Source organism: Rhopilema esculentum, chromosome 5, assembly GCF_057945365.1.
Source record: "Rhopilema esculentum isolate cy_ngs chromosome 5, ASM5794536v1, whole genome shotgun sequence".
Taxonomy (NCBI): domain Eukaryota; kingdom Metazoa; phylum Cnidaria; class Scyphozoa; order Rhizostomeae; family Rhizostomatidae; genus Rhopilema; species Rhopilema esculentum.
In genome coordinates, this window is record NC_142819.1 from 5,467,850 (window position 1) to 5,493,664 (window position 25,815).

The 25,815-nt window shown below is 37.4% G+C and overlaps 1 protein-coding gene across 1 annotated transcript; it reads left to right on the plus strand.

Moving 5' to 3' along the window:
• The first annotated feature begins 2,664 nt into the window (after positions 1 to 2,664).
• On the plus strand, positions 2,665 to 24,124 carry LOC135690086 (uncharacterized). Its single transcript, XM_065207543.2, has 14 exons — positions 2,665 to 3,108; positions 11,460 to 11,597; positions 12,750 to 12,867; positions 13,306 to 13,384; positions 13,523 to 13,628; positions 15,390 to 15,608; positions 15,990 to 16,175; positions 16,781 to 16,963; positions 17,355 to 17,495; positions 18,652 to 18,920; positions 19,153 to 19,240; positions 20,195 to 20,370; positions 20,794 to 20,937; positions 22,044 to 24,124. Exons 1-14 carry the CDS (start codon positions 3,000 to 3,002, stop codon positions 22,212 to 22,214), a joined length of 2,127 nt encoding a protein of 708 aa, XP_065063615.1. The 5' UTR covers positions 2,665 to 2,999; the 3' UTR covers positions 22,215 to 24,124.
• Positions 24,125 to 25,815: the final 1,691 nt, after the last annotated feature.

Below are 25,815 nucleotides of genomic sequence, written 5' to 3' on the forward strand. Positions count from 1 at the left end.
AGAATGAGACATTCACTGTTAGTTTTTGCAGCTAAATCTTGCTGCAAAGCTATTGTTCTGTAAATCTTGCTGCAAAGCTACAAAATTTTATACTTTTTCAAATCCTTAACTTAAAATCTCAAGACACGATGACGATAAAGTTTAAACGTTTGCAAAGGAACGCAGTTGAGATCAACATCACACCGTAAGTGATTGAGACAACCTGACAATCACAACAAGTCAAAGATGTGCAAAGAATCTGGAGTTACGACCACTAGCCTAGCGCATACGAAAAATTTTGTCAAAATAAACTTTCTAGAGGGCTTGAGATCCCCCCCCCCCCCTCTCTAGAAACTTTGTATGCCAGTAAGTGTTCACCTTTTCTCATAATTGTAACTGTTTAATGAATTATAAACAATGTAATCGTGCAGTTTTTCCCTGCCTATGAAACCACAAAACAGCTACCTAAAACACCCGACATTTGCGACAATGTATCAGTTTTATTTATCTTAGGGCCTGATAATACGTTACCGAAGGGCTCTTTTGAGCTACCGTAACAACCTTATTTAAAAAAACAGAATTTCCCCCCTCCCAAATATTTCGAAATCGGATTTTGCGTCATATATTGAGAAAACTGATCACAAGTAAAGCACAGATAGAAATGCAGACCCTACGCCTTCCAAAAGTCAGAACAGAAGCTACAAGAAAGTCGTTTCAGTTTCAAGGTCGTTCTTGATACAATAAATTCCCAAAAGACATTCGCTTCTTAAACTAGGCCATATCAGAGGCCGTTTGTAAAACGATTTTATCTCCATTTTCTCCACTTTTTATTTCTTATATACTACCCTAGTTTACAGTGAGACCAGACGTCTGATTGTGCACGATTGGTTTCCACTGCTGAGGCATCTCCCCATTTCTTTTATATCATACCCTTTACTTAAAGGTTTTATCGGATGATTTCTTTTAACTTTTCCCCCAGGTTTTCTGCAGGTTGGTGCACAATATTTGTACAACCATGCTAACTTAAGTAGAAATTCACTTACTAGTCTAGTTTCTTGAAAAATAGAAGACACTTGATAGAAAGCCGTAGGTATCTCTCATTTCTTCCCACACATGTTGTCATTCATCTAACCATTTCGGTAATGTTAAGAAAAACACTAGGCTAGAAATAGCCAATAAAGAAAGCAAGTTACGTTAAGAAGATCTTGTTACTAAAGTAACTCTATGTTTACGGAGGTTGAAGGCAACGAATTAACAGTTACGTAAATTATTATACGTTCTCTGACGTTAGCCACTAAAATTTTGTATTACTGGTAAAATCCCAATTCTTCATCCAGTTTCATAAATCAAAGGCGACATTGTTTGCTACCCTTTAACTGATAACCAAAAAATTTTAAACCATGCGGCCTGATTGAGGTAGCTAACCTGCAAATACAAGTTTTGATTAATTTCAATCAGCTGTGGGTTTCAAGCCTCAACGTCCGTTGATCCAGCCAACGGTAGAAAGTTCCCTCCCTCCCCCCCTAACAACGGCTTACTTTGCAAAGGACGATTGAATTAGATTATGTAGGTATTTACATTGATGGAGAGGGAACTGAGTTAGGCGATAAGTCAGGAGAGGGAACTGGAGGGAGCTGGTAGGGGCTAGAAGGGGAGCTGGAGGAGGCGTTTGAGGGGGAGCTTGTGGAGGGGCCTGTAGAGGGGAGCTTGTGGAGGGGGGCTGTAGAGGGGAGCTTGTGGAGGAGGAGCTGGAGGGAGAGCTGGAAAGAGAACTGGAGGGAGAGCTGGAAGAAGAGCTTTAGGGGAGAACTAGTACAAACAATATGCACAAAAATATGGTATGTAAGTTTTGAACCAATAAAGCGGATGTGGTGAAAACACCGTTCATCTCATGCAGACAGTTGAAGCGCTTTCTGAAAAAACTTAAAGTATTTCTATGGTTTCACCGGCTATTGCCTTGAAAGGTGATCGATGAGATGTGCTGTATCCAAATAAAGTAGATGACTGCATTGATTAAGGCAATTCTGATTCCCGTCCCGTCATGCACCTATTTATTGTTGTAAAGCATGTGCTCGTCTGAACCGTCAAGGGCTAAGATAACCGGGGGCTTGGCATAAGCAAAATGCTTTTATTTTGTGAAATATAGCTGTTGTTACACTTATTATCAGGGCTGCCCCCCCCCCCCCCCCCCCCACAAACAAAGGGTTGTCTTTTCCTCCCACCTCTGTAACTGTCTTCTCTTTCGTTCTTGTTTTACCAGAACAGCTACATCGAAGATAGAGCAAGAATTTTTATAGATGCGATTTATCGAATATTTCCCCAAAATATTTGCTACTCCCTGTTTCCTCGAGGTAGGATGTGCTTCAGAAACCATTTAGTGACATTTCTTATTAAAATTTGTTACATTATTGCATATTTTGGAGGCTGACACTTAGCTGTCACACGTGCGTCTAAACAGCTATTGAAACTTAAAGATCAAATAGATGACAGACGATAAAGCTGTAATGTGGTAGGAAAATCCAGTAAATTCCGACTGCTCGAGAAACAATCATTGAGAGTTTTATTTTCTATAACACCCACTTTATCTGGACAAAGTAAAAAGTCAATGCCACAGTTTACAGCAAATGGAAACCGCATTGTAAACCAAAGGTTGGCTTCATATATCACATCGGTTGTTGTTAAGAAATACAGAGAACAAACGAGCAATCTGTAATGAGCCACCATCCTTATGTCCTATGAATAGGCATGTACTTTTTTAGGCGAGAGCGCTGTCGTATCTGAGGCATTCAAAAATCATCCTCCTTAACCCTCATCGCGACCAATCAACCAGAAGAATGGCTGCTACGTCATAATGGAGTTAAATGACGCATTCAAATGATTGTGCACGACACATAAAAGCAGAGCAAATACATTAGTGTACACAATTTCTCTGGACAAGCTCACAACAGCTCAAGCTCGGTCGAATGCTTCTACAGACGCCGCACAGTTGATAGAAGTTGAGTATAGGGAAGAAGATTACGATGGTTTTCAATTTAGCTAAAATTGCTCTAATCTTCTTCACTGGTGTTTTTAATATATCAGGACGAACTATCCTGTCGACACAAACAAATCGCGATGAAGTCAGCAAGAGTAAGTGTTTTCATTGTTCCTTGTTGTTTGAATTTGTAAGATTTTTCAGATGCTGGTCTCAGTGGTTCGAACAATATATTGCTCGAAAGACTATGGCGTAACCAAAACACGGGTAAAAGCCATACAAATCGTTAACGTCTCTTAATTGATGTTAACTTGTGTGTTCAAACGAACACTCGTGTGCCATTTTCTAATAGAAACAGCAACTGCTTTTCGGTCAAGTTGGAAAACAACATTTGATTTATTTGTTCGTTTTTTATATACCCGTATCCTATTATGCACGACGGGGCTAGAGCTGGCGTCAAGGAAAGATTGCGAACATATTTCACATCCTCATCCTGGCTAGCTGCCTAAACGTTTCCGTCTATATCGTTGATGGATATCAAATTGTGTTATGGGGCGATAACAACTTGTGTTTGTCTTCAATAAAATCATTGGTTGAAAACTATTGTATACATTTTTTTTGAATTCGGAAGAGGCATCGTCAAGTTAATACATGTACAATGCTAGCTTTTTATTGTACTTTAACTTTTTTTGTCCCGGCTTTTAGAATTTTGAAACGGTTAATGGATATCATCCGTGTATTAAGGAAAAGTCTGGATTGACTGGGCGAAATTTCTTAAAGATTAGCGTTAAGGCAATTTGCTTGTCATTGAACTTCTATGTCTAAAAAAGGAACAGGGGGTCAAGGATGAGATCAGTTGTCCTTTAACATTGTATTGGTGTTTTCATTATGTTCGTTGTCTGGAGAACCAAACTAGTGCCTACGTGAGGGTTTCGCGCGAACTTTGGCTGTGGGTTTTCATGAGAAGATGGGGATGGGGTTTAAAGGGTAAGGGAATTAATCCAGTCATTCAATCAACATTTTCGATTTAATCAAATCTTTGGTCAGCTTTCAACAAAATTTTACGAAGCAACTGCGATATTTTTTGGCTCGATCATTTTCTTTAGAAAGACCTGTTGGACAGAAGAATGTTGTAAAAATGAAAATCTGTTGAATCGGGATTCCAATAAAACAGAACTCGACATAATAAAAAAATAATGACAAAGTCCCCGAAGGAGGGGTATAACAGCTCGCGTGTAACAGTAATGCGAAGGAAGAAAGGATCATAAATATTTACCGTGTAAAAAAGTATATAAAATAATTCTTTATGTAAAGGTAAGGATGTTTTGAAAATCATAGTTAGCATAGAGAACTTATCGGAAAAAATTCTATTGAAACAATTAGAAGTTTAACCGTTAAACTCGGATTTTGCTAATTTTTTTCAAATCGCTACAGTTCGAGCTTGTTCGGCAAACCGGTGCTCGATCAACTCGCTCGTATCCTAAACAATTGGTGATGTTGATGAGATCGATTTCGATTTTGTTCTTGCAAGAAAGCTCCCGTTGCGTAAAATGATGCTTGAGAAAATTACTTTTCCAAATATTTCGAAATAGTTCATAAAAAAACTTAAAAGGGCATCTCCCACGTTTTCCGTTTTCTACGTCTGGAGGGCGTGGCCGATGAATATTTTTGCTCGCCCAGTTTTTTGGGCCGGCGACGCCACTGGGTCAAATGTCTCAGGCCTTCCCGCTTTTTTTTGTCAAATAATCGTCGATTCAATTGTGCCTCTTGTCCAGGAATTGCTTCGCTTACGGAAAAACACGAGTTGCTATGCAGCGCAGAAGATAACAGATTATTTCCTGCCTGCCTTTAAAAGGTCGATTTTCAATTCAAAGATGTTTTACGGTGTTTTGAGTTCCACTGATACCAGTCATTTTAGGTCAATGCCTGAATGAAGAGAAATGTGTTTTACTAAAAGCTTCTAATCTTTTCCTTGGCAACTTGGTCTATGAATATGATTATTGTGATGAAATTTCAGCGAATGCCAATTTCCATGGAGATTTTATGTTACTTAGAAAACCATTTACATATTGTTTAATAATTAAAGGAGTTAGTTCTTTATTAGTTGATTGTTTATTCCAGAAATCGATTAAAAGATATGACCTTGATGAGCAAAGCATTGCTCTCATAATCCTATCAAGTTGCTTAGGAAAATCGTTTTAGTTGGCAGCCATTTTATTTGTGATTAGAGAACCCACTGTGGCTGATGTTGGCAATTTCGATTCATCATTCGTACACAAAGTAGGTTGTTAGAACTTGTGCGCTTTAATCCAAAAATCCACACGCTTGATCCGAGATGGATCAACGCATAATCCTTTGCAAAGAGTAAATTTAAACTCTGGAGGAAATAACTGCGTCTCTATTAGAACTGCGAGTGGGACGAACAGAAACGCATCCTAAGTCTTCTACACTTGCAAAATATCAGCAACTGGGAAACATTTCTTCATAGCAAATAAGAATTAAATCTATTTTTCACAGGCAACGTACAAGCACAAAAGGAATACAGTAAAAATAAGGTAGAGCTAAGAGGAAGCCCATACTGAAACCCCCCATGGAGCTGATGCAAATTTCTTTCCTTGTAGTTTTTACTCTGCTTTTTTATATAGATCAAAACCAGAACCTTTCTCAACAATTGCCCCACCAGGGCAATAGACCCTCCAGCCCGTGATTAACGTTGAATCCAACGCAATCCTCCTTGAAGCTCCAATTATTATCATGTTCTTCAGAATGGTTGTAGCAAGCAAATCAGCTATTAAGTATGGTTGCCAGTTTGGAAAAGCCCCGAAGGATCTCATTTACGATTTCCTGAAATAATGATAAATTACTTTTTCCGGACCCAAAGGCAACTGTTAACCATATTGAATGTTGAGGCAACATGAAAAGAGAAAGAAACAAAGAAGTGGCGAACGTACCCAGCCAAATTATAATATGGCTGCATGAGCTCTTACTATTAGGAGAAAATTTAGGATTGCCTTTCTATCATTTTTGAAATAGGGAAGGCTTGAAAATTATCGATTTCAGTTAAAAGTAACACAGGACAGTTTTTTTTGTATTCGTATGAGCCTCTTCTTTGCATTATTCCCCGGGGCACTGGCCTCATTGCCCCCTCCCAGTGAACCTGCAAAACAATGCTAATAAAATTCAACTTTTCCCCAGGCTCATTCCTTTCAAATTAATGCGAATATTATACCAGCTTGGCTTTTAAGCTGCCTTATCTTGGGACTAAAACTAGAATCAAGACAAGCCTACTGATTTTTATCGAGGTCTTTGCCTTGAAAACCAATGACTACAAAAGCCACGTAAACGAGGTCAAGCTCTAAGCTCTCTTCTTTGTGAAGTGTAACTTCAGCTGTAGCAAAATTTAATCAATGAACTTTAATATCTTATTGAGTCGGTATGAGAAAGTTAGTTTTATTAAAGGGATATCTTAGAGATAAAACCTAAAAGTATTTGGCGTTTTCAAATGGCCTTAATAAGACAAATGTAGGGTGGAGCTTCTGTTTATCAACATCCATCTTACTTTTTACCCGTCTATAAAGAGATACTGCAGGGCCGGCGAAACCGTGGGAGGCCAGGGGCCCTGGCCTCCCCACTTTTCTGCAGAGCTAAAGAAAAATTTTAGGCAAAAGTGAAAATAAATGTAGTTTATGATTCTGCAAGTAACTTTGCCTAGTATTCTCTTAAATGTGCTATGTCAAAGCTATGTCTTAACTGTACAAAGTTGCTTAACTTTTTAGTTTTAGCTGATAGTTCTTCTATTGATATTTCAACGTTAATGTTTTCATTAATCCATGTTTCATTTATTTTTCTCCCCCATTTTATTTCGGGTACTTTCAAAATCTACCAAAAAGGGTTCATTACGAGCCAAGTTATTCTAAAACTTTGCAAAACTTTTCCATTTCAAGTCAACATCATAACAGACGCGACTATGTGACACCTTCAGTTAAAATTCGTTTCAAATACAGTTTCTGGCCATCCCTAAGACACAACGATTCTGAATTTTTCTTGCCACCAACCATGGTGGCGGCCTTTCCTAAGCCCTTTCAAGACTTTGATATTTTGGCCCTCCACTTTCAAATACGTTTCGCCGGCCCCCTGTACTGACGTTAGCAATTAATTTGATTTCAAGAATTTCGAAATGTTGCAGAATGTATACGTCATTTGTTTTTGAAGTGATGTCTTCCTTTGAACTATCAATCTGTGTTATGTCTTAGCAACTGCTAGCTAATTACAACCAAACCGATGCATTTTTTGTCTAGCCCCCAACTCCATTGAAATTCAGATATTTGATCTATGGGGTCACCTTGTATTCAAAAGATGAATGAAGAAGTGAATGGAGGATGAGTGTCAAATTGTTATAATACCGCTTGCATCTTGACCACGGCAACAGCAAAGCATGCTGGGGCTTAAAGGTCCATTAACGATTTACCGTATACTTAGACTTCAGTACCATCTCCAACTGTATCATCGTGTACCTTGGGTCTCAAAAGCTTTGAAATCTGCATAGTATACACATATATAGAAAAAAGTTATAAGGTGTTTTGTACAGGAAGTTTGTGTTAACTTAGCGTGTTAACTTGTAAGTGGAAGAGGCCTGGAATCCTTTCTGCGTTTCCAATCAGGACTGGATTGTGGTGGGTACTATTGATGCTACAGGATTAGGTTTTCCGAAATAAGTCCGGACGAAAGCAAACGAGAAGTTCCCCGAAGCTAAATAGTCCCAATAATGGGCCTTTTTATGCTGTAGTACCAGGCTCGATTTGGGCTTAATCTTGCACTGTTTGCAGTGCAGCCCGTGATTATTTGACTTGCTTTAAAGCTCATAAGGCCTCCTAAATCTGTACTACAAAGCTCTAGTTAAGTATAAGGTGATAAGTTTCTATAGGGAAAATGACAGTTATTTTCATGAAGTATCAATACCATCACATCTTCCCTAAGTGAACCTCCCAATCCTAAAAGTAACCCCCTCAATCCTAAAAGTGAACCCTCCAATCCTCAAAGTGAACCCCCCCTCCCTTAGCTACACTTTTAAACTTAAATTAAAACCATGAATTCAGTGGAGATATTTTAGACAAATTTTGATAGGTACCTTAAAGAGACCAGGCAAAGAATCACAAAACAACGGACACCAAGTGATGGGGATCATTTCATGTATGTTCCAAAATGACTTCAAGAAAACATAATTCAATTATAAGCTTATTCGCCCTACTTACATGTTTCAGAAAAGTATATACGCTTTTTCCTTTGTCTCACTTAAAAAGGTTTATATAGAGGACATGTCCATTGATTTTTTCATTGTTCATAAGACTGATGATATATCCGTCAATACGCGGATTGCGAATTTCAATGAAGGTACACAAGTTCCATCCATAATGATTTTTAGGCTACAAGTATCAATAAAACCGCAATGACTTAGGATTAGATCATATGACTTGCTGGCTATTTTTAGATCTATTTGGAATTGTTTTATTCGCTGAGGCTTCGGCATACTAAGCCCATGACACTTAAAGGTGAAAGTTACTAGAATGTTACAAATTTAATAACTTGCTAGCATAAATTATAAAAATGTTACAAACTTAGTATGCTAAATTAAATGCAATCTGTCACGACGTTGATTGATTATAAGAACAAAGGGATTTTGTATTGTTTCCAGTCCCCCTTTAATTTATCGCATTGTAAAAAATATGGAATTGTGTTTAGGCTATTGTTCCAGCTATTGTTCTCGTTAACCAATCCACAACGAGACAGATTGTCTTTAATCAAATGTTTTCGAAGAATTATACTGTTGCTTAAAAACACCTGAAAATTTCTCAAAGAGAGCTTTCGAGCCAGTTGCCCTTGCTTAATTGGTTAAGCAATTTTGACCTGGTAATCAAACATTAAGAACTTCCTGTTTTTTTCCATTTAAGTTTTCCGTTTAATGAATTTTAGTAATTACTCCTGATAATGCTCCAAGAAAGCTAACTTGCTTCATCTAATTTGCATAAAAAGTTTGACTACTTTGGTGTTAGAACCAGGCGTTTCTCTTGGTCTATCGAAAAATATGTTTATTACTGAATGTTATATCTTTCTTCATTGTTTTCCTCGATGCTGAAAGCCTTTTCTGTATGCACTGCGGACGCAGGGGACGCCAGGAAACCAAGCTAGGGTTTGTCAGCAGATTGTCTCGCTACAACACAATCATTCAAATTGGGTTGCCTTGCTCAAGTCGGAAGTTTTATGTTGAATTGGATTGCTAAGAGGTTTCTCTTTAATCCATTATACTGAGGATATGTATTGCTGGGTATATGACTGGTCCACGACATCCGATACTAATTCATTGAGCGGATTCTCCATTCTATCCCAGCGAGCCGTTCCTTCCCCAAGGTAGCAGAGATAAATGATGCTTTGTTTTGACCTTTCTAAGCAACTTAAATGCCCTACTGCTTCGTTTGGCTTACTACGATACGAGTTCGCGAAGCAGTGCCCAGAAATCTGTTCATCCCCCCCAACCAATGAGCCAAAAACTTGAATACCTTTTTCAAAAACAGTTAAATATACGAGTCATTTAAAGAGGCGACTAAAATTATTTTGGTTCTAACAATCTTTATCGTTCACTGCCCATTTTCCATACTTGATGTTAAAGTTAACACATTATCAGGTTTTGTGTGCCGAACATTGTTCGGCCTCGTGTTTTGTTCAGATTTTATGGTGTTTAAATACCTTTGACCGATTACGATAAAAATGCATGCAGCGATGCTTTTGAAGCGTTGTGCCAATGGCATTATGATGGCATGGATAGGAACACATTATCATTAAGTTGAAAGACAATCCTGTCTCCGAAATAAAGAATATGAATTTAAATTGTTTGGTGCTTCCTTTTACATCTTCAACAAGCATAGTAGCATTTTGTAATTATCGGGGCCATTATAGAAGAATTTAGTTGGATATACGACATGCTACAAGCTACCGTTTAAAATGGTCTATGGAGTTCGACAAGTTTCCGTCATGGGCTCGATTTTCTTTTGTGCAGTGGGAATACTGTTCTAGGTAGAAGAAGCTTTTTCTCAACAGTAGCAAATCCATATGTATGTAAAACTATGGGTTCAGGTGGCAAATATATCGTATGAAGATTTGGATCGGTTTTTTGGATAGCATTAGTATAATGTCTTTGAGTCATTGGCTACTGAATCATGGTAGACCCAGATACTCGTGTGTCTGATGTAAGAGACATATTGGGCGAGGAAATATAGGCGCAGACTTTCCTAAACATATCTTCTCTTATCACTCATAATTAATTGGATTGATTTTGTAGAAAAAAATCTCGCATAATTAAATTTGAATTTATAGAAACGAATTTCACAAACCACTGATGTGCGGCTGTAGGATGAAGTGACCGCTAATCTACACAAGTTTGAATCAAATTCATCGTAAGAATTTGACAAGGGAGTAATTTTACATTGTCACTTAGCTTCATTGCTTTCAGCCGCCGGCACTCAAGACGAGCTTGTTGATCGAAATCATGCCTGACCCCCAGACGTTTTGATCTCTTTCCCTCCTTCACAACCAAAATGCAATTTTGAAGCCTATATATTAAGAACAACGTTCCGAACACAAACCTTTAAAACATACAAGTTCTGTTGGCGAAAGGAACCGGGGCCCTTTTAGCACACTAACTAGGAGGCATGTGCACCTGCATTATCAGTGACCTTGTTTTGTTTTTGTTTCTACTTAGCATCCGAAGGTAGTTTTTAGGACACTGAGAAGCTTATGCTTATCGAGCAGTGTCCTGGTCCTTCCTCTCGGTTTGACCACACCCCGTGATTCCTACTCCTGAAATCACAGAGAGCTGGCGACTTTCGCCACTCTGGGTGAAAGTTTGGTCCTGTCAGGGACACGAACCACAGACCCTTTGGTCTGTAGTCAGCGCCTCAAATAACTGCACAATTCTCGCATCAAGTGACCATCATTATCATAAACGAATAAAGTATTTTCCTCCCTTTTATATAAAGAAAGGCTTGTCCAAGCAGCTTATTGCCCTTCGAAAAGTTCTTGGAAGAAGCCAGGCTATAGTTTTGAGAAACAGACCACAAAATGTAAAGGCCTTCAACAACAGGGAGTTGGTCCCACAGATGTCTGCAAAACAAAATAACAAAATCTGGTGAAGCTATGAACTTGTTATTTGACCTGTTATCGAGGCAAAAACATCTCAAGAGATTGCAGTAAACGTTTTCTCAAAAGACATCTAAGAGAAATGCTTATCTCAAATTTTCCCCGAGATGAGAAATCTTCGAAAGTCTGCGAAAATGTTCTCATAAATAGCTGTGACGTAGGCAGCCTTTTTATTCTTATTTGGTTCATACACCTTAGAATTCAATTCAATGGTTTTGTATCCCTACATGTTTTCAATAATCATATCGTTTATATCAATTATCAATAATTCAGATACTTGTGTAAGTTTTCACTCCATTTATTCTTTAACTTTCAGTGCAGCTCAATAGCTTGACAGAGCAAATGGAAACTGGCGATGGTAGGATTCCAGTTCGAAAAAGGAGGAACGTGAGGCAAAGACGAGAATTCCTGTGGAGAACAGGAATAGTGCCATACGAAATATCATATCGTTTAAGTAAGTAGCTGTTATGACTGTTTTGTTTTCTCTTGCCCTCTTCTTTGAGGTTTGGTAATAGTGCCTACAAAGGTTATTCAAAAGGGGGTTGGGCTGACTCATCCTGAAAGCATGAGGAGCAATGCTAATGGAGAAATACTTTATGGTTAACCTCGATCAGATTTGATAGAAAATTGCAAAGAAAGGACTGCGATAATAAGGTGTCAAATGTAAGTCCTTTGGCAAAGTAGGCGGTGTTATCAACTCCAACTATTGGAAAGGTTTAAAAAAGCTTGGAGATTCCAAATGATAGGGGTTGATAAAAAAGACCATAGACAACTGCCAGGCACTAGTGTAAGCAATCTAAAGCTCGATGAAGTGTTTTGAGTTTCAAATCTAATGTTTTAGGGCTGGTTTGTAAACTCTCCGGTATCAACCAAATCAGAATGAATTTTTTACAGTTTTTGAACTGTCTTTCATCTTTGAATCTGTCTTACTCCACTTCCTGCGCTTTATTAAACCTGCCTTATCTTTGATAATTTTTATCTTGCAAATTCAAGCTGCTAAGGTATATCCAGCAAGGCATTTGGCTAGTGGTTCAGATTCTTAATTTAGATATGACCGAAATTTGCTTTACCATTACACTCAATTTGCTAAAGATCTTATGCCTGGAGTTGTTATCCAGCTCATTAAATGAGATACTAGTGGTTTTAGTTGAGAAGCCACAGGTTTGTGATATTAAACACACTAGAAAACAGTTTTAAGTAGAGTTGACAATTTAATCTAATCGCATACACACTTCTAGGGAAGTAGTCAGGACTCATTTTGCCAACAAAGTGAGTGAGACAACCTTCATTTGTTCTTATAAAATTGTCCTTATTAAAAAAGAGTGTACGGTAACCCGAGAAAAAACTAACCCTGCTCGCAAATTGTTTGAAAGAACCAAACAATACTCACTACTACCAACATTTTTAAAATTGTTTAAGCAAGGAAGAACTAATTTTCCTGACAGATAGCATCTCCCAATAAACCAGTGAATATTTAATAATTTTTCTGCACTCCCTGGTATGACAGACCTGTTATTGGCATCGAGTATGGGACGATTTGTCTTCACCATAGAACCTTGGAGCATAAAACAAATTTTCCCAAACTCTATTACATCTTTTGTTGCAGGAGATGAAGCACATCTTATTCGTGACGCGATTGAGGAGATAGAGAGTAAATCCTGTTTAGAATTTGTAAAAAGGAAATCCAGCGATGAAAATTGGATTAGATTTGAGATGGGAGAAGGGTAGGTACCGCTATGAGATATTCTTTGTTTCCACGCTTTTCAAAACGGCTGATTTCGATTGGTATGGCCTAAAGCTGAATATTTTGTTCTTATGGCAGTGATCAAAAAGGGCACTGGGTAAAACAATAACCCCCTTTTGCCTCAAACACTCAGTCCCCTTTTTAACTCAACACCAAACCAAGCCCCCAAGCTCAAACACTAAACTTTTTTTTTTAATAAAACTGAAAACCTAATTTTGTACTTTTCTTCCTCTTAAATATTGCTAGCTTTTTTTTATCATAGTTATGAAGATCTTTTGTGCTCAATTTTCTACCGTAACATTTCCTCGGATGAAATTTCGGTTTATCGCGATGTATTCGCCATTTGGTTTGTAATACATGATGATAGTGCACCTTCGAAATGTTTTGAAAAGTTTTGAGACCGTTTTAATGTTTTCAGATGCTCTTCAAGTGTTGGTAAATCATATTGGAGGATGGGTGCACAAACAATAATTTTAGATATGCCATGTTTAGAAAAGGTAAGCATGTATATTTCATGCATGATCAAAATTGCAATTTTATCATCCAATGTAAGACTGAAGAAAGTTGTAAATCATTTTAGTTTTATTAAAATCTGTGCATTATGTCATCTTAAAGACACCATAAATGCTTTTTAGGGGACCATTCTTCACGAAATTATGCATGCACTTGGTTTCTGGCATGAACACTCGAGGCCTGATAGAGACAAATACATAGAAATTTTTTGGGAAAATATAGACCCAGGTCAGTGAAATCAGCATTTCCGTTTTTTCTCGATACATTTAGTCTAGGTAGTTTCATTGTATACTTTCCTTCCTATTATTCGTGGGGTTTTTATTCTTGCAGCCGCAGCCTTATGGACCTACCTCTCTTCTACTCTTTTTCAGCCTCGTATGACCTCACAACATTGTCTACCAAAACAACTGTTGGTTCTTTTTCATCTTTTCGATTTCGTATAGTAGCATTTCCCTCATCCTTTCTTTTAACTAAAAGCTTACAAGCCCCACCACGTATTCCTTTTCAAGGAGGATATGCCTATGCCCCCTACTCCTAAGACATAAGTTTGAATACAGCCTTGCTCATGATATACTCTCTAAGCCTTAACCTTTGAGCAAAGGTCTATCGAATAACAGGACAGAAGCCGTTTTGTGTACGAAAAAAGAGTACACTTTGTTCGTACATTGCTGCGGCTTATGAAACTCTAGAACATATTGATTTGATCAGACCATAGAAACACCAAGTATCTCTTCATTTATTAGCCTTTATGAAAGTCTGTGTGAAAAGGAACACTGAAAAACCAGTGAATAACATTAGCTGATAAATATTTTGTTATCTGTGCAAGACTACATATCGCAAGGCGCAAGAATACTGACAAACACCATTATAGTCAAAAAGGTTGGAAATTTTCCAAAACCTCAAAGTTAACAATAGAAAACTTTGCCGATTCTCTAGGCAATGATAGGGATCTACGACTAAATTTGGTAAAATTTAACAGCTAAATCAAGCTCTTGAACCGCATAGATTATAAATCCTGAGTTAATATCTAGTAAACAGGATACTAAATCGTTCTACGTACAATCTCATCTTGAATGACCGAAATTGTTTTGAGGAAATGCAAAGTCTTGTTGTGGCTGTGTAGTGTATTTAATAAAAAACGGTTTGGATCATTTTCAAATGATGAAACATAATGACATCAGTGTAGCTGTCAAAATTATACAGATCTTGTTAACTAAATGTTTTTGATTGTATAAATTTTTAATTAGATTGCCTTGTGGCGATAGGAGAATAAGCAAAAACCATATGGTGGTTTTAACTTCAGCAAATAAATATAACGCCTTGGCAGAGCACGTTTTCAACTCTTTCTGAAATCATTTAATTAACCGAACCTGCTGATACGACTCTCGTGAATAGTTATTAGACAGAGTAAAAACAAAACTAAGGCTTTGAAAGATGGAAAGCAAAGGTGAAATTGGATTTCTTAATCAAATATGAAACGTTTTGTTGTAGCAGTTATATAGGCTTCATATGAACTAAATAATTATATGAACATATAAACAATTTGATGAATTGAGCTTCATTTGTTATCGCAACCTTGTCGAGCAACGATGTCGAGTATCTTGCCATTTGACGTCATTGTATCATTATTATCATTATTATTTCGATTATCAATGTGTTTTATGTGGGCAATTCAACTGCTGTAGCTGTAGCTGAATTCCTCAAGTTAAGAAACACCAACCTCTAGAAAACTTCATTTGCAACATCAAAATTAACAAGTATAAGAAAAACAGCTCTTGGAAATATGTCTGAATAACATTTGAGAAAGGGAAGAAAGTAACTTTAGAAAAGAACCCAAAAGCATTTCGTGAAAACTCTGTGCATAATTGCCTTGTTTCAAAATTATCTTTCTTATTTATAACACATATGAGCTAGGAATGATATTTATCATTTTCACCATTTTGAATACAGCTGCTCATCTTTAACCATTATTTTCCTTTCATTTTGCAGTTAATGAAATTAACTTTGAAAAATTTGATAATCACGAAGTCGACACACTAGGGATACAGTACGATTTAAAGAGCATTATGCATTATGGGAATGATGCCTTCTCTAAGAATTACAAGCACACTTTAAAGGCAATTGAAGATCAGTCGATAAGCCTGGGCAACACGAAAGGCCTCAGTGATTTGGATGTGGTTAAATTAAATGCTCTGTATGACTGTGCAAGTGAGTCTTGCTTTGAAAATTTGTAATTTTTTCTAAATCTGTAGAAACTAGGGGGCAATGAGGTAAGTACCCCAAATTTCAAAGAGCATGCTTTAAACCTGCATTGGTCCTTAAGTTTTGTTTTTGTCTGACACCCAATATGTAACTGAAGAGGAAGAGATAAGAAGAAAACAAACTCTTTGTTCAGTCGTTAGCTCTTACAGTTCAATTCACACAAACCTATTCAGATAATCAAACAAGGCCATTACAACAAATAAAAAACAATATGAAATAACACTTATTTGTAGATGATATACAACAATAACAATATTTTTTTATCTGCTTACAAATAAACCAATTTCTTCAAAATTTCAATGTAAAAGTGTTTCTTATTCTGACTAGAACTGACAAAAGGAAAGAAAAAAATGAACTACATGAGCAACTGGTCGCAATGGTCTTCTTGTGATGGTGGATGTCGTAAAAAGCGTCAAAGATTTTGTAAATCAACAAACCTTAGCAAATGCAAACGGGCCAACAAGCATGGAGTGGAGACAGAGATGAATCTTTGCACAATAGCAGAATGTTTGGGTTGGTGTTATCTTGAAAATTGTCAGCCAACTTATGTTTCTTATAGGAGTTAGACTTAAGAGACTATAGAAGTGCTGATATCATTTTAAAAAGCTATTGTTATTCTAAAATTTTAAATCATGACGTTTTATTGTCGTGACGTTTTACCAAATTTTCAAATGTGGAGTTTAGTTAGTTCACTTGATGATAAAACATTCAGTTTAGGTACTATCCTTTCGACACCCCATCTTTTTGCGATATCTTAAGTGTGTCTTTCATTTAAAAGAAGTTATGGTGGTTGAGTTAACTAATTTTACAATGCTAGGACAGACCTCGAATTGATAACGGTGAACTTTTTCACCTGTCAACCGCAATTTGGGCACAAGATTTTATAGCTTTTTAGTTCACGCAATTGGTCGGCATTTGCAGAATCGAGACCGACCTCGTATAGATCAGATATAGTAATTTCTTACCAGTTTTGCTTAACGTTAAAGATCAATGTTCAGTTTACAATTTAGGATTCTTAATTTTCATCCCAGTGATAGTTTGTTCATAAATAGTTTGAATTAAACTTGTGTATAATTTTACAAGCAGAAAATCAAAACATTTATATTCTGTCCTGGTAGCACCAATTGATGGTCACTGGGGGCGATGGTCATCCTGGTCATCTTGTTCTTCTACATGTGGACGTGGTGTGAGAACGAGAAGACGACGCTGTACTGATCCAGCCCCGAAATTTGGCGGTAAAGATTGCCAAGGACCAATTGAAGACTTGGCCTTGTGTAAAAGGCATACCAGATGTGACCTTGGTAGGTTTTCTAAGCAATTTACTAATTTTACATAAAGTTGGTTTTGCACTGACAATTTGATGGTCGGGGAATAGCGGGGACCAGAGAACAGAGGATCTGCTTTGTGTTTAGCACTCCTGAGGTTAGAATATACCCATGCAGTTTTAGATGTACCAACAACCGCAATCATACAGCTTATGAACGTTTATTGTGAGCTTCCACTTCGGTTACTTCATTCAAGTTTGGTGGCTACTATCAGTTGTTTTTAACTTTGTGCTCGCATGGGGAAAAAAGAGTCCTTGAAAAGTCATCAACCTTAATGCTGTTAAAAGTGGCAAGGCTTGACAGCGGTAAGATGACTAAGCGTGACGAAAAATTGCAACGTTTTAAATGATCAGCTTGCTCCTTTTAGGTCCATATGACTGCGACTTTGAAAATGGTATTTGTAGCTGGATTAATGAGTCAGGTAGCTACTATTTTCAATGGCAGCGACGAGTGGGCGAAACTCCATCAAGGAGCACTGGGCCAAGTGGCGATCATACATCTGGGAAAGGTAAGAGGTGGTTCTCGTTTATGTGAGCGCCAGTGAACAAAGGTTGGACACGTTGTTGTATTCAGAATCAGTTATAATCATTATATCGTCACCCAATAAAAGCAAAAATGGATTCGGATTTTAATACTACTCTTATTGATAGGAGGGCTAAATACCAGTGCAGTAATCTTGGCTATTCTGCTATTTAAAATATTATCTTCCTGCATCTTCCCCATCTTCATCTTCGTGTTCTACATCCTTTTTGTCTTCCTCGATATCTTGTCTTTTATTCTTCTTTGTCTTTTTTCTTCCTCTTCTTTCTTTCCTTAAATCTCTAATTTTTTCCTTTTATCTTTTCTTCCTCCTTTTCTTCTTTTCTTCTTCTTCCTCTTGTCTTTTGTCTTATTCTCCTACTTTTTCATTTTCCCTGACTTCTTTTTCCTCATCTACTTCTTTTTTCTCTGCGACTTTTCCCTCTGCTACCCCTTCTTTTTCCTCTTCTATTTCGTCTTCTTTTTCAACTTTTTATTATTTGGCTTCTTCTTCGTTTTCTATTTCATTTTCTTTCTTCTCTACTTCATCTTTTTTTGACCTCGTGCTCTTTCTTTACTTTTCCTCTACCACTCTTTCTCTTCTCCTTTACTTCTCTTCCTTTACTTCATCTCCTTCTTCTTCCTTTTCTTCCTTTACTTACTTTTCTTCTCTACTATATCTCCTTTTTTCTTTGATTTCTTCTTCTTCAACTTCTGCTTCTTCCTTCTTTTCTTCTTTTACTCGCTTGATTTCTCCTTCTTTCTCGACCTCTTCTTTTTCTACGTCTTCTTCCTCCAATACTTTATCCTCTACTTCTTATTCTTCGATTTTTCGTTTTCCCTCCTTCGTCGCGTCTTTCTACTTCCTTGACATGCTCTTCCTTTCCATCTTCTTCCTCGATTTTTTCCTCTTTGACTCCTTCTTTTACTTCTCAATTTCACTTTCACAGAATTTCTCTTTTACCGCTTCTTGTTATTCTTCTTTCTCTACTTTCCCTCTTCTTATTCAAATATGTTCTTTTTTTTCTCAACCACATTTAAGCATTTTACGTTCTGAAAACGTAGCACTAGCCATGCGTAACTCCTTACTGTAATAAAATTTCAGAATTATCATTGATCATCAGGAAGCAATATTTTACTTTTAGGCCACTATCTTTACACCGAGGCATCGTATCCTGCAAGAAGGGGCATGAAGGCACGATTCATAAGCCCTACAATCTATCCAGAACCTGGCAATGACAAGAGGTGCTTAACAGTTTGGTACAATCTGCATGGAGCGACTATTGGGACATTACGCTTGTTAAAGAAAGATAACTCCGTAAGAGGCGAAAAAACTCTTTGGCAAATAAAGGGGAACCGGGGTGACAAGTGGAAGCAATTGAAATTGACAGTAGGAAACGAAAGGCCTTTTAAGGTAACTAGACAATTCCATCTTTGATGACATTCTCTTTGCGATGAGCACCAACAGGGTTGACATTTCAAAAAGATACACCCTCCAGTAAGGCGTGTCTTCAAGAACATTCAATTCAAAAGCAGTATCGCACCCTTCCCCTCTGAATAAATATACAGTTCATCTACTCTCACAAGAATATGACGTAAGCGACGCATTTTCTTGCTTGTTTCTAAGATTGCTCTTTTCTTTATAGATGATATTGGAAGCAACTCATCCAGGGAGCTATTTGAGTGACATTGCTATTGACGATATCAAGATTGCAAACGGGGCATGCCAAAAAGGTTAGCGTTTAGGTTTCCTGTGGCAACACTTATCACAAGAGAACCGATTATTTAATAGCTTTTCATACCGCTAAAAATTTTTGGCTTTGCTAAGGTTGTTAGAGCAGGGTACGAATTCTTCTAAACTGCTTTTGGTACGAGCACTTCTGAACAGCATTTCTGCTACCTGAAAACCAATCAACCTCAAATCAGTTTGTAGATTGGTCGATTCTATAAAGTGAAATGTAGAATTGATTTCAGTTTTCTTAACGGCAGTTCAGTCATACCAAGATTATATTAGAAAATTATGGCATATGTCCGCGGGGTCGTTTTTTCGGTTCAAAAGCATATGGAAAAATAGAATGTTATATTATTGTTGATGGAACAACGCAACTTGTTGAAGGAATAGTTTCTAGATAACGAAAGGCGTGATGGAACTTGCAAGAGCATGGGGTATATGTCACCTTTAGTATGCAAATGGCTTAACTTACCGCAGTCTTACCCGTTGAAATGTGAGCAATAGAAACGAGATCACACCATGCCAAGGTATCGCAGTGTAAAGTTACTGTGATCTTTCTTTTCTGGTTGTAATTTATCTTTATTTCTTTAAGTGGTTTGCTTTATTGTTAGAAGTGATTAGATAAAGAGTCTGTGTTGACTTTATCTAAAAGCGTTAATGGGAAGATAACACCAGTTTTACTTTGCTCTTTACAGTCTTTCCATTGTACTCAAGCACACTGTTTAACAATGTTTACTAACGGAAAAGCTTGATCAGCTGTTACATGTTATCAAATTGACATTTAACAAGAAAGTCTAAGGGCAACTTTGATATTGCAGACGCTCAATAAGGACCGGAATTCACTCAAAATAATGTAAATGCAGTCCTCTTACATTATCTTACGATTGTGTCTAATAGTCACACTCGAAACCATCCACGAAACCCTGTGCCAACCTTCATGATTTCTTTTCTTGTAGCCACTGTCTGCACCAAAATAGAGCCTCTTGGTCTTGCTAAAGGTCTCATTGAAGATGACAAGCTGCTGGCAACGACCATGAAGGATGTTGCTCATAGCCCAGCCTACGCAAGACTGAAAAACGACAGTGCATGGTGTGCGGGCAGGAACTCCTTACCTATACGAACTTACCTTCGGGTATGTTTGTTCAATGTTTATATTAGGATTTGACCACATGAACACAGGCTCTTTCTCTATCAAACATCTGTTATTTAGTCTCTGTTCATAACTTAATAAACAAACTGACAGTAGTCTGTCAGGCAAACTTCAAATCTTTCATTGGCCATATCTCACCCGATTTTCGAAATATTTTTCATATTTAGATGTAATTCATGGTGTTCTTTTTGGTTATGCAGTCAAAATCGAATATTTTACAAACAGATACTATATGACGAGGTCACACTTGAGAACTCTGTAGTTTTTTTTAGAAGACACCTTTTCGCGCATAATCGAAAGTTATTTTCTACCAATTATTTCACCACTTCCCTTAGGCTATTACTGAAGCAATGCTGATCTCGAAAATTATCAATCTTTATCAATTCTCTCGTATCGTTTTAAAAGGTTGACCTTGGCCGTGAAATGAACGTTGTTTCTATTGCAACCCAAGGCTTCAAAAATTTGAACAGCTGGGTAAAAGAATATCAACTGTACCACAGGAAAGGTTATGGAAAATGGCATAAAATAGCAGTGAATGGAAAGCCAATAGTAAGTCATCTGGTGATATCTTGATCTCTTGTAATCACATCACATATTTGCGTTATCATGTAAACAGTGAATTCTCCTACAAAAGTATCAATTACCTTGCTTAATGAATATCTTTAGGTTTGCCCGTACAGTTGATAAAATACACGACAAACTGTATTCTTGACTCTAATTTGTTCGTTAGCTCTACTTTGGTGCGCCTATCAGCCTGGTTTACATTTTTCGATGTGATTTTTTTAAATAGAATTCGTTTCTCTTTGACGGGGAAATTTGCGACATTTGGAACGGCCTATGAAAACACACGCTCACACTTGTCCCAGAAAACATATTACAATGATACTTCATTAGGATATTTCAGTGATGCAAGGAAAGAATTCAGTATAACACAATATAACTATGTTAAAACACAATATCTGAATTATTCAATGCATCGAATAAGATAAATTTGATAGACAAGTACTAATTTTCTGCGTAACATTTTCTTCAAGGAATTATTTGGGTCCTGATTTAAAAAAGGTTGGATTCTGGGCTTTTACAAACATAATATGCATTGCGTTATAAATTTTAAAGTATACAGGTGGAATTATCAGCGGCCTTTGTCGATAACTGATTTTCTGCGTTTGTAGCATACTTTTTGGACTTTTTTGAAAAGTTATAAACGTTATTGTATTTGTTGTTGCTTCTGTTGTTGTTGTTGTTATCGTTGTTGCTGCTTTTTATCCTTTATACACTGATCTATAAAAAATACTGGATCGAGCTTGCCATTGTCTTGAAATACCAAAGTTTGAAGCCCGTTCGATTTCAAAAGAAAGAGGGCCCCAAACAATAGCGGGAAGCCATTCCTCAAAACCAATACTTCAACATGGATCCGCGAGAGCTGCAATGCTGTGTGTATGATTGCTGAAAAAGAACATAGCCAGAGCAGCTGAAAACATTGCTAGGGGTGACAGAGAAGGCCGTCTCCTCGCATGGGCTGTTCTGGGGCCCTTCTCGGATGGCGACACTCTGGTCACATCAGAAGCTCGATCCAGTCTTTTTTATAGATCAGTTCCTTTAGGCATGTGATCTACAATCGCATGTATTTTTATCATATGAATATTGTCTCTTAGATCTTTGCTGGCAATAGCGATGCAGAATCAATCTCGAAGAATGTCTTCCCAGAGCCAGTAGTGGCGAGATACATCGGAATCAATCCACTGAAATGGAGCAATACGCTTTGCTTGAGGCTTGAACTTTACGGATGCCCTGTTAATGATGAAAATACAAATGGCTTTTCATAACTGTGGTGCCCTAAGTACTAGAATTGCAGGCGTCCCATTTAGGAATCATATTGGCAATGGTTGAATATACAGTTATGCTCGGAGGCCTTTAAGTGCATATTAGGGCGGTCAAGTCGACGAGTTAAAAAATTGAGCAATCGTACGCAATCGGACCTAAAGCAATCTTTTACATAGGTATCTTATTCTTGAATGAGTTGAATTGAAGAAACTATCCGTTGAAACAAATACTCAACGAGCTAGTTTGTTTCAACGGACATGGCACTTTCAACAAATCAATAATGCTGGAGAGATGCATTGCATGGAACAATGCCATTTTCTGGTATATCATTCTTGATCCATTTTCTCGCATTTACGGGACTTCTAGACTGGCATTACAATGATGCTAGATAAGTGCCTGTTTCATCCTGCACTCGAGTCTTTTTCTCATTTGATGTTCCCTTTCGAGTCCAAACTATCAATCTACCAGAAGCTGTTGCCCCCCCCCCCCCCGATTTTTGATCCGAAGTGCTTCATGTACGATGAACATCAACTAGTACCATAGCATATACATAATTGAATATAGTTAAAAGTTTAAAGTGAATCCCAGGCATTCAATTGTATAAAGTATTATTTTTCATCAATCGAATTGATAGACACATTTCAGTGCCGTCGGAACGAAATTCATATTGAGGGGGGGGGGGGGGGGGCTGCCCATTGTTTTGCTTTTCGTTCTTTACACTGATGTTATTAAGAGAAAAAAATACAGTTTTACAATTTTGGGGGGCTCCGGCCCCTACAGCTTCCGCTTCCGACGGCCCTGCATTTAAATCATACACGATAGAGGAATTATGTGTTGAAAAATGATATTGCTCTTCGGCCTAGTCGTTTTTCTTAAAAATTCCACATATTGCACCCAGAATTCAAGGTGAGCTTAGCAAAGAATAAACTTGCTGAAATGGGTTTTAAGTTAGATTTGTAAAAAAGATCGTAAAGGCCGAGATATGAATTATTTTGATCTCTTGTTTATTCAAAGAATGGATAGATAATCAGGTTCTTTTCTAGAAAAAAAATAATAATATAGATGTAGTACATTAGCGTTATTTCAGCTAATTCTAGTGCATATCTATGCTAAGAAAAATGGAACTGTAGTTAAACAATTTACAATGTCGTTCATTTTTCTATTTTTATTTTGAATTGTGAATTTCTAGCTACTAGATATGTTTGTGCAATGTTATGCATAGAAATAAAATGTTATGCAGAAGCTCTTTAACTTGAGAAAATAGTGGAAATTGAGGGAACCATATGTCTTTTGTGGCAAGGAGGAGTGCCGTTCAACTGCAGTAGATCTCCAATTTTTGTTTACTCCTTCTTTTACAAAAACCTTTCGATATTTCATTGTCCGTGGCAATTATTGGATTAAACTTTGAGCTCTGCATAACTTTGAGATCTGAATCACAAATGACCTTTAAGTCTTCTAAGAAGAATTAGGCACGATGGTTTTATAACTCGAATTTAGCAATCTAAGACATTGCCTGCAAAGGAGAAACTTTTACCCGTGATTTTTAAACAAAATTCTATTGTAAATTGTAATAGGCTGCTACTAAGGGCATTTGAATTGGTGGGGGGTTCGGGGGGCTTGACCAGCCCTCCCCTCTAACGATTCCCAAAGAGTTTTGAATGCAATAAAATCTCTTCTTTTCTCTCCCGCTCTATCTGCATGGACATATAATCAGGATACTTATTCGTCGATTTGCTGCAGTATGTCTTTATTACGTCGTAGCTTAAGAGAAAGTAGATATTATTAAAAAAACGTGTAAGAAATGTAAATTGCTAACTCATAGACTTTCTGCTTGGTTTCGAAGTTAAAAAAAATTCTGTGATGTATTGCATATATTTATTACAGAGGATTATTTTATGAACAATTATCGCTATGCCGTTGTTTTGTTTGCATTGGAACTGAAACACGCTTTTTATTGTCCATTTCCTTGCATCCTCGATACTAAATTGGTTGAGATAACTACGTTGATAAATATCAAAGGAATGAGAGTTTTTGTTTTAAGCTGTTGGAATCCAATTTCAAGTCGTCAACACCTAATCCTCCCCCTTTACAAAAAGTCTTCTCCATCGGCCCTCTACCAAACTTTTCTCGTGAAAAGGCTCATCTCTTTGATTCTTGTTCCCTTCAGAAATAAAGTTAATTGGACGATAATCTTTCTCTCTTTACGTATTCGCTGCATTTCAATGCTCCTGAATGCAAAGAACCCTGACCTACAGCAGTGGCGTACCCAAGGGGGGAATGGGGGGTCCGGACCCCCCCACTTTTCTAAAACATTGTCCTCGAGATTTGTCCAAAAACGATGTAAAACTCATTGGTTTAGTAGACTGTATGCTTATTTACCGTAGCTAACATGAATAAAATAATAGGGAAAAATTTTACAAAAGGGGCGTTTCCCCGCATTTGCGAGTGTTTGAAGGGCGTGGTCCAAAAAATTTCCTGGGGACTACGCCCCAGACCCCCCCACTCCCGCAGCCCTGTGTACGCCACTGACCTACAGTATTGAATTTTGCTTGTAATACAATTCAAATAATCGGTAAAGAGATACAACAATAAATTGCACGGTTTTAAAGAAACAATCAAACTTCCTGAATTCTCTAAGCTCTTTCCAAATCCCAAAGGTACGTTTCAAAATGCACTCTGACTTCCCAGTGTATTACAAAAGCAAGGAATATTAAACGAGGCTTTATTCTCGACCATTTTGAATCCTTGAATTGATTTTATCTGGTTGTTTATTTATGACTAAATGCATGGTAAGGACACAGTTCGTTCACGAGCCGTAATGTATCCATGTTCAGCTCTGGCATTGGAAACCTGTAAGTTCTGCTTTACTGCTTTTCGAATAAGTGAAATAAGGTTACCTGACAACTGAACATTTGTAAGAGCTCTAGCTAAACGAATATCTTTCCACAAAATATAAATAATGCAGTGCTTGGGTGTGACACTCAATGTTTGTTTGCACTGGCTGAAGCTACCTTTATTTAATGGCGGCAACCTCTGGAAAATCGACCCCCCCCCCTGCGGTACTAGTTTTATTGCAGAATTTTCCTAGACACCCACTTTTTTAGCATTGGAGGGGGGCGGTCGCCTCCTTGCCCCCCTCACTACGTCACTGTCTGAGTTTATTGTCACTTTATCTTGAAGTTGTTGAAATAGAGCCATACTGAAATTAGCTTTTGTAATTTGGATTGTCACATTCAGAGCCCCAGCAAGACCGCAATTATCGTTAAATTTGATACAGAATCTGTGGGAATCAGACCAGTGCTCTCCATTTTTATCAACTACAAAACTAATTAATGAGCATTGTTTCTCTATCGTTTCTCTATCGTTGCATTGTTTCTCTATCGTTGAAGCATGCACCACAGCCAATGAAAATCAGTTTGTATTTTGATTGTGGCTAAAACTGTAGATAACAGTGGACCAAACGATTCTTCTTACATTTAAATGCGATTTTGTACAAAAAAGAAATCGTTCACAACAACCTCATTTTCCAGTTTTTTCTATCAACATTGCTAGAACCAATATTAATTAGGTCGTGAAGTTGATATGTTTTGTTTTATAGAAATC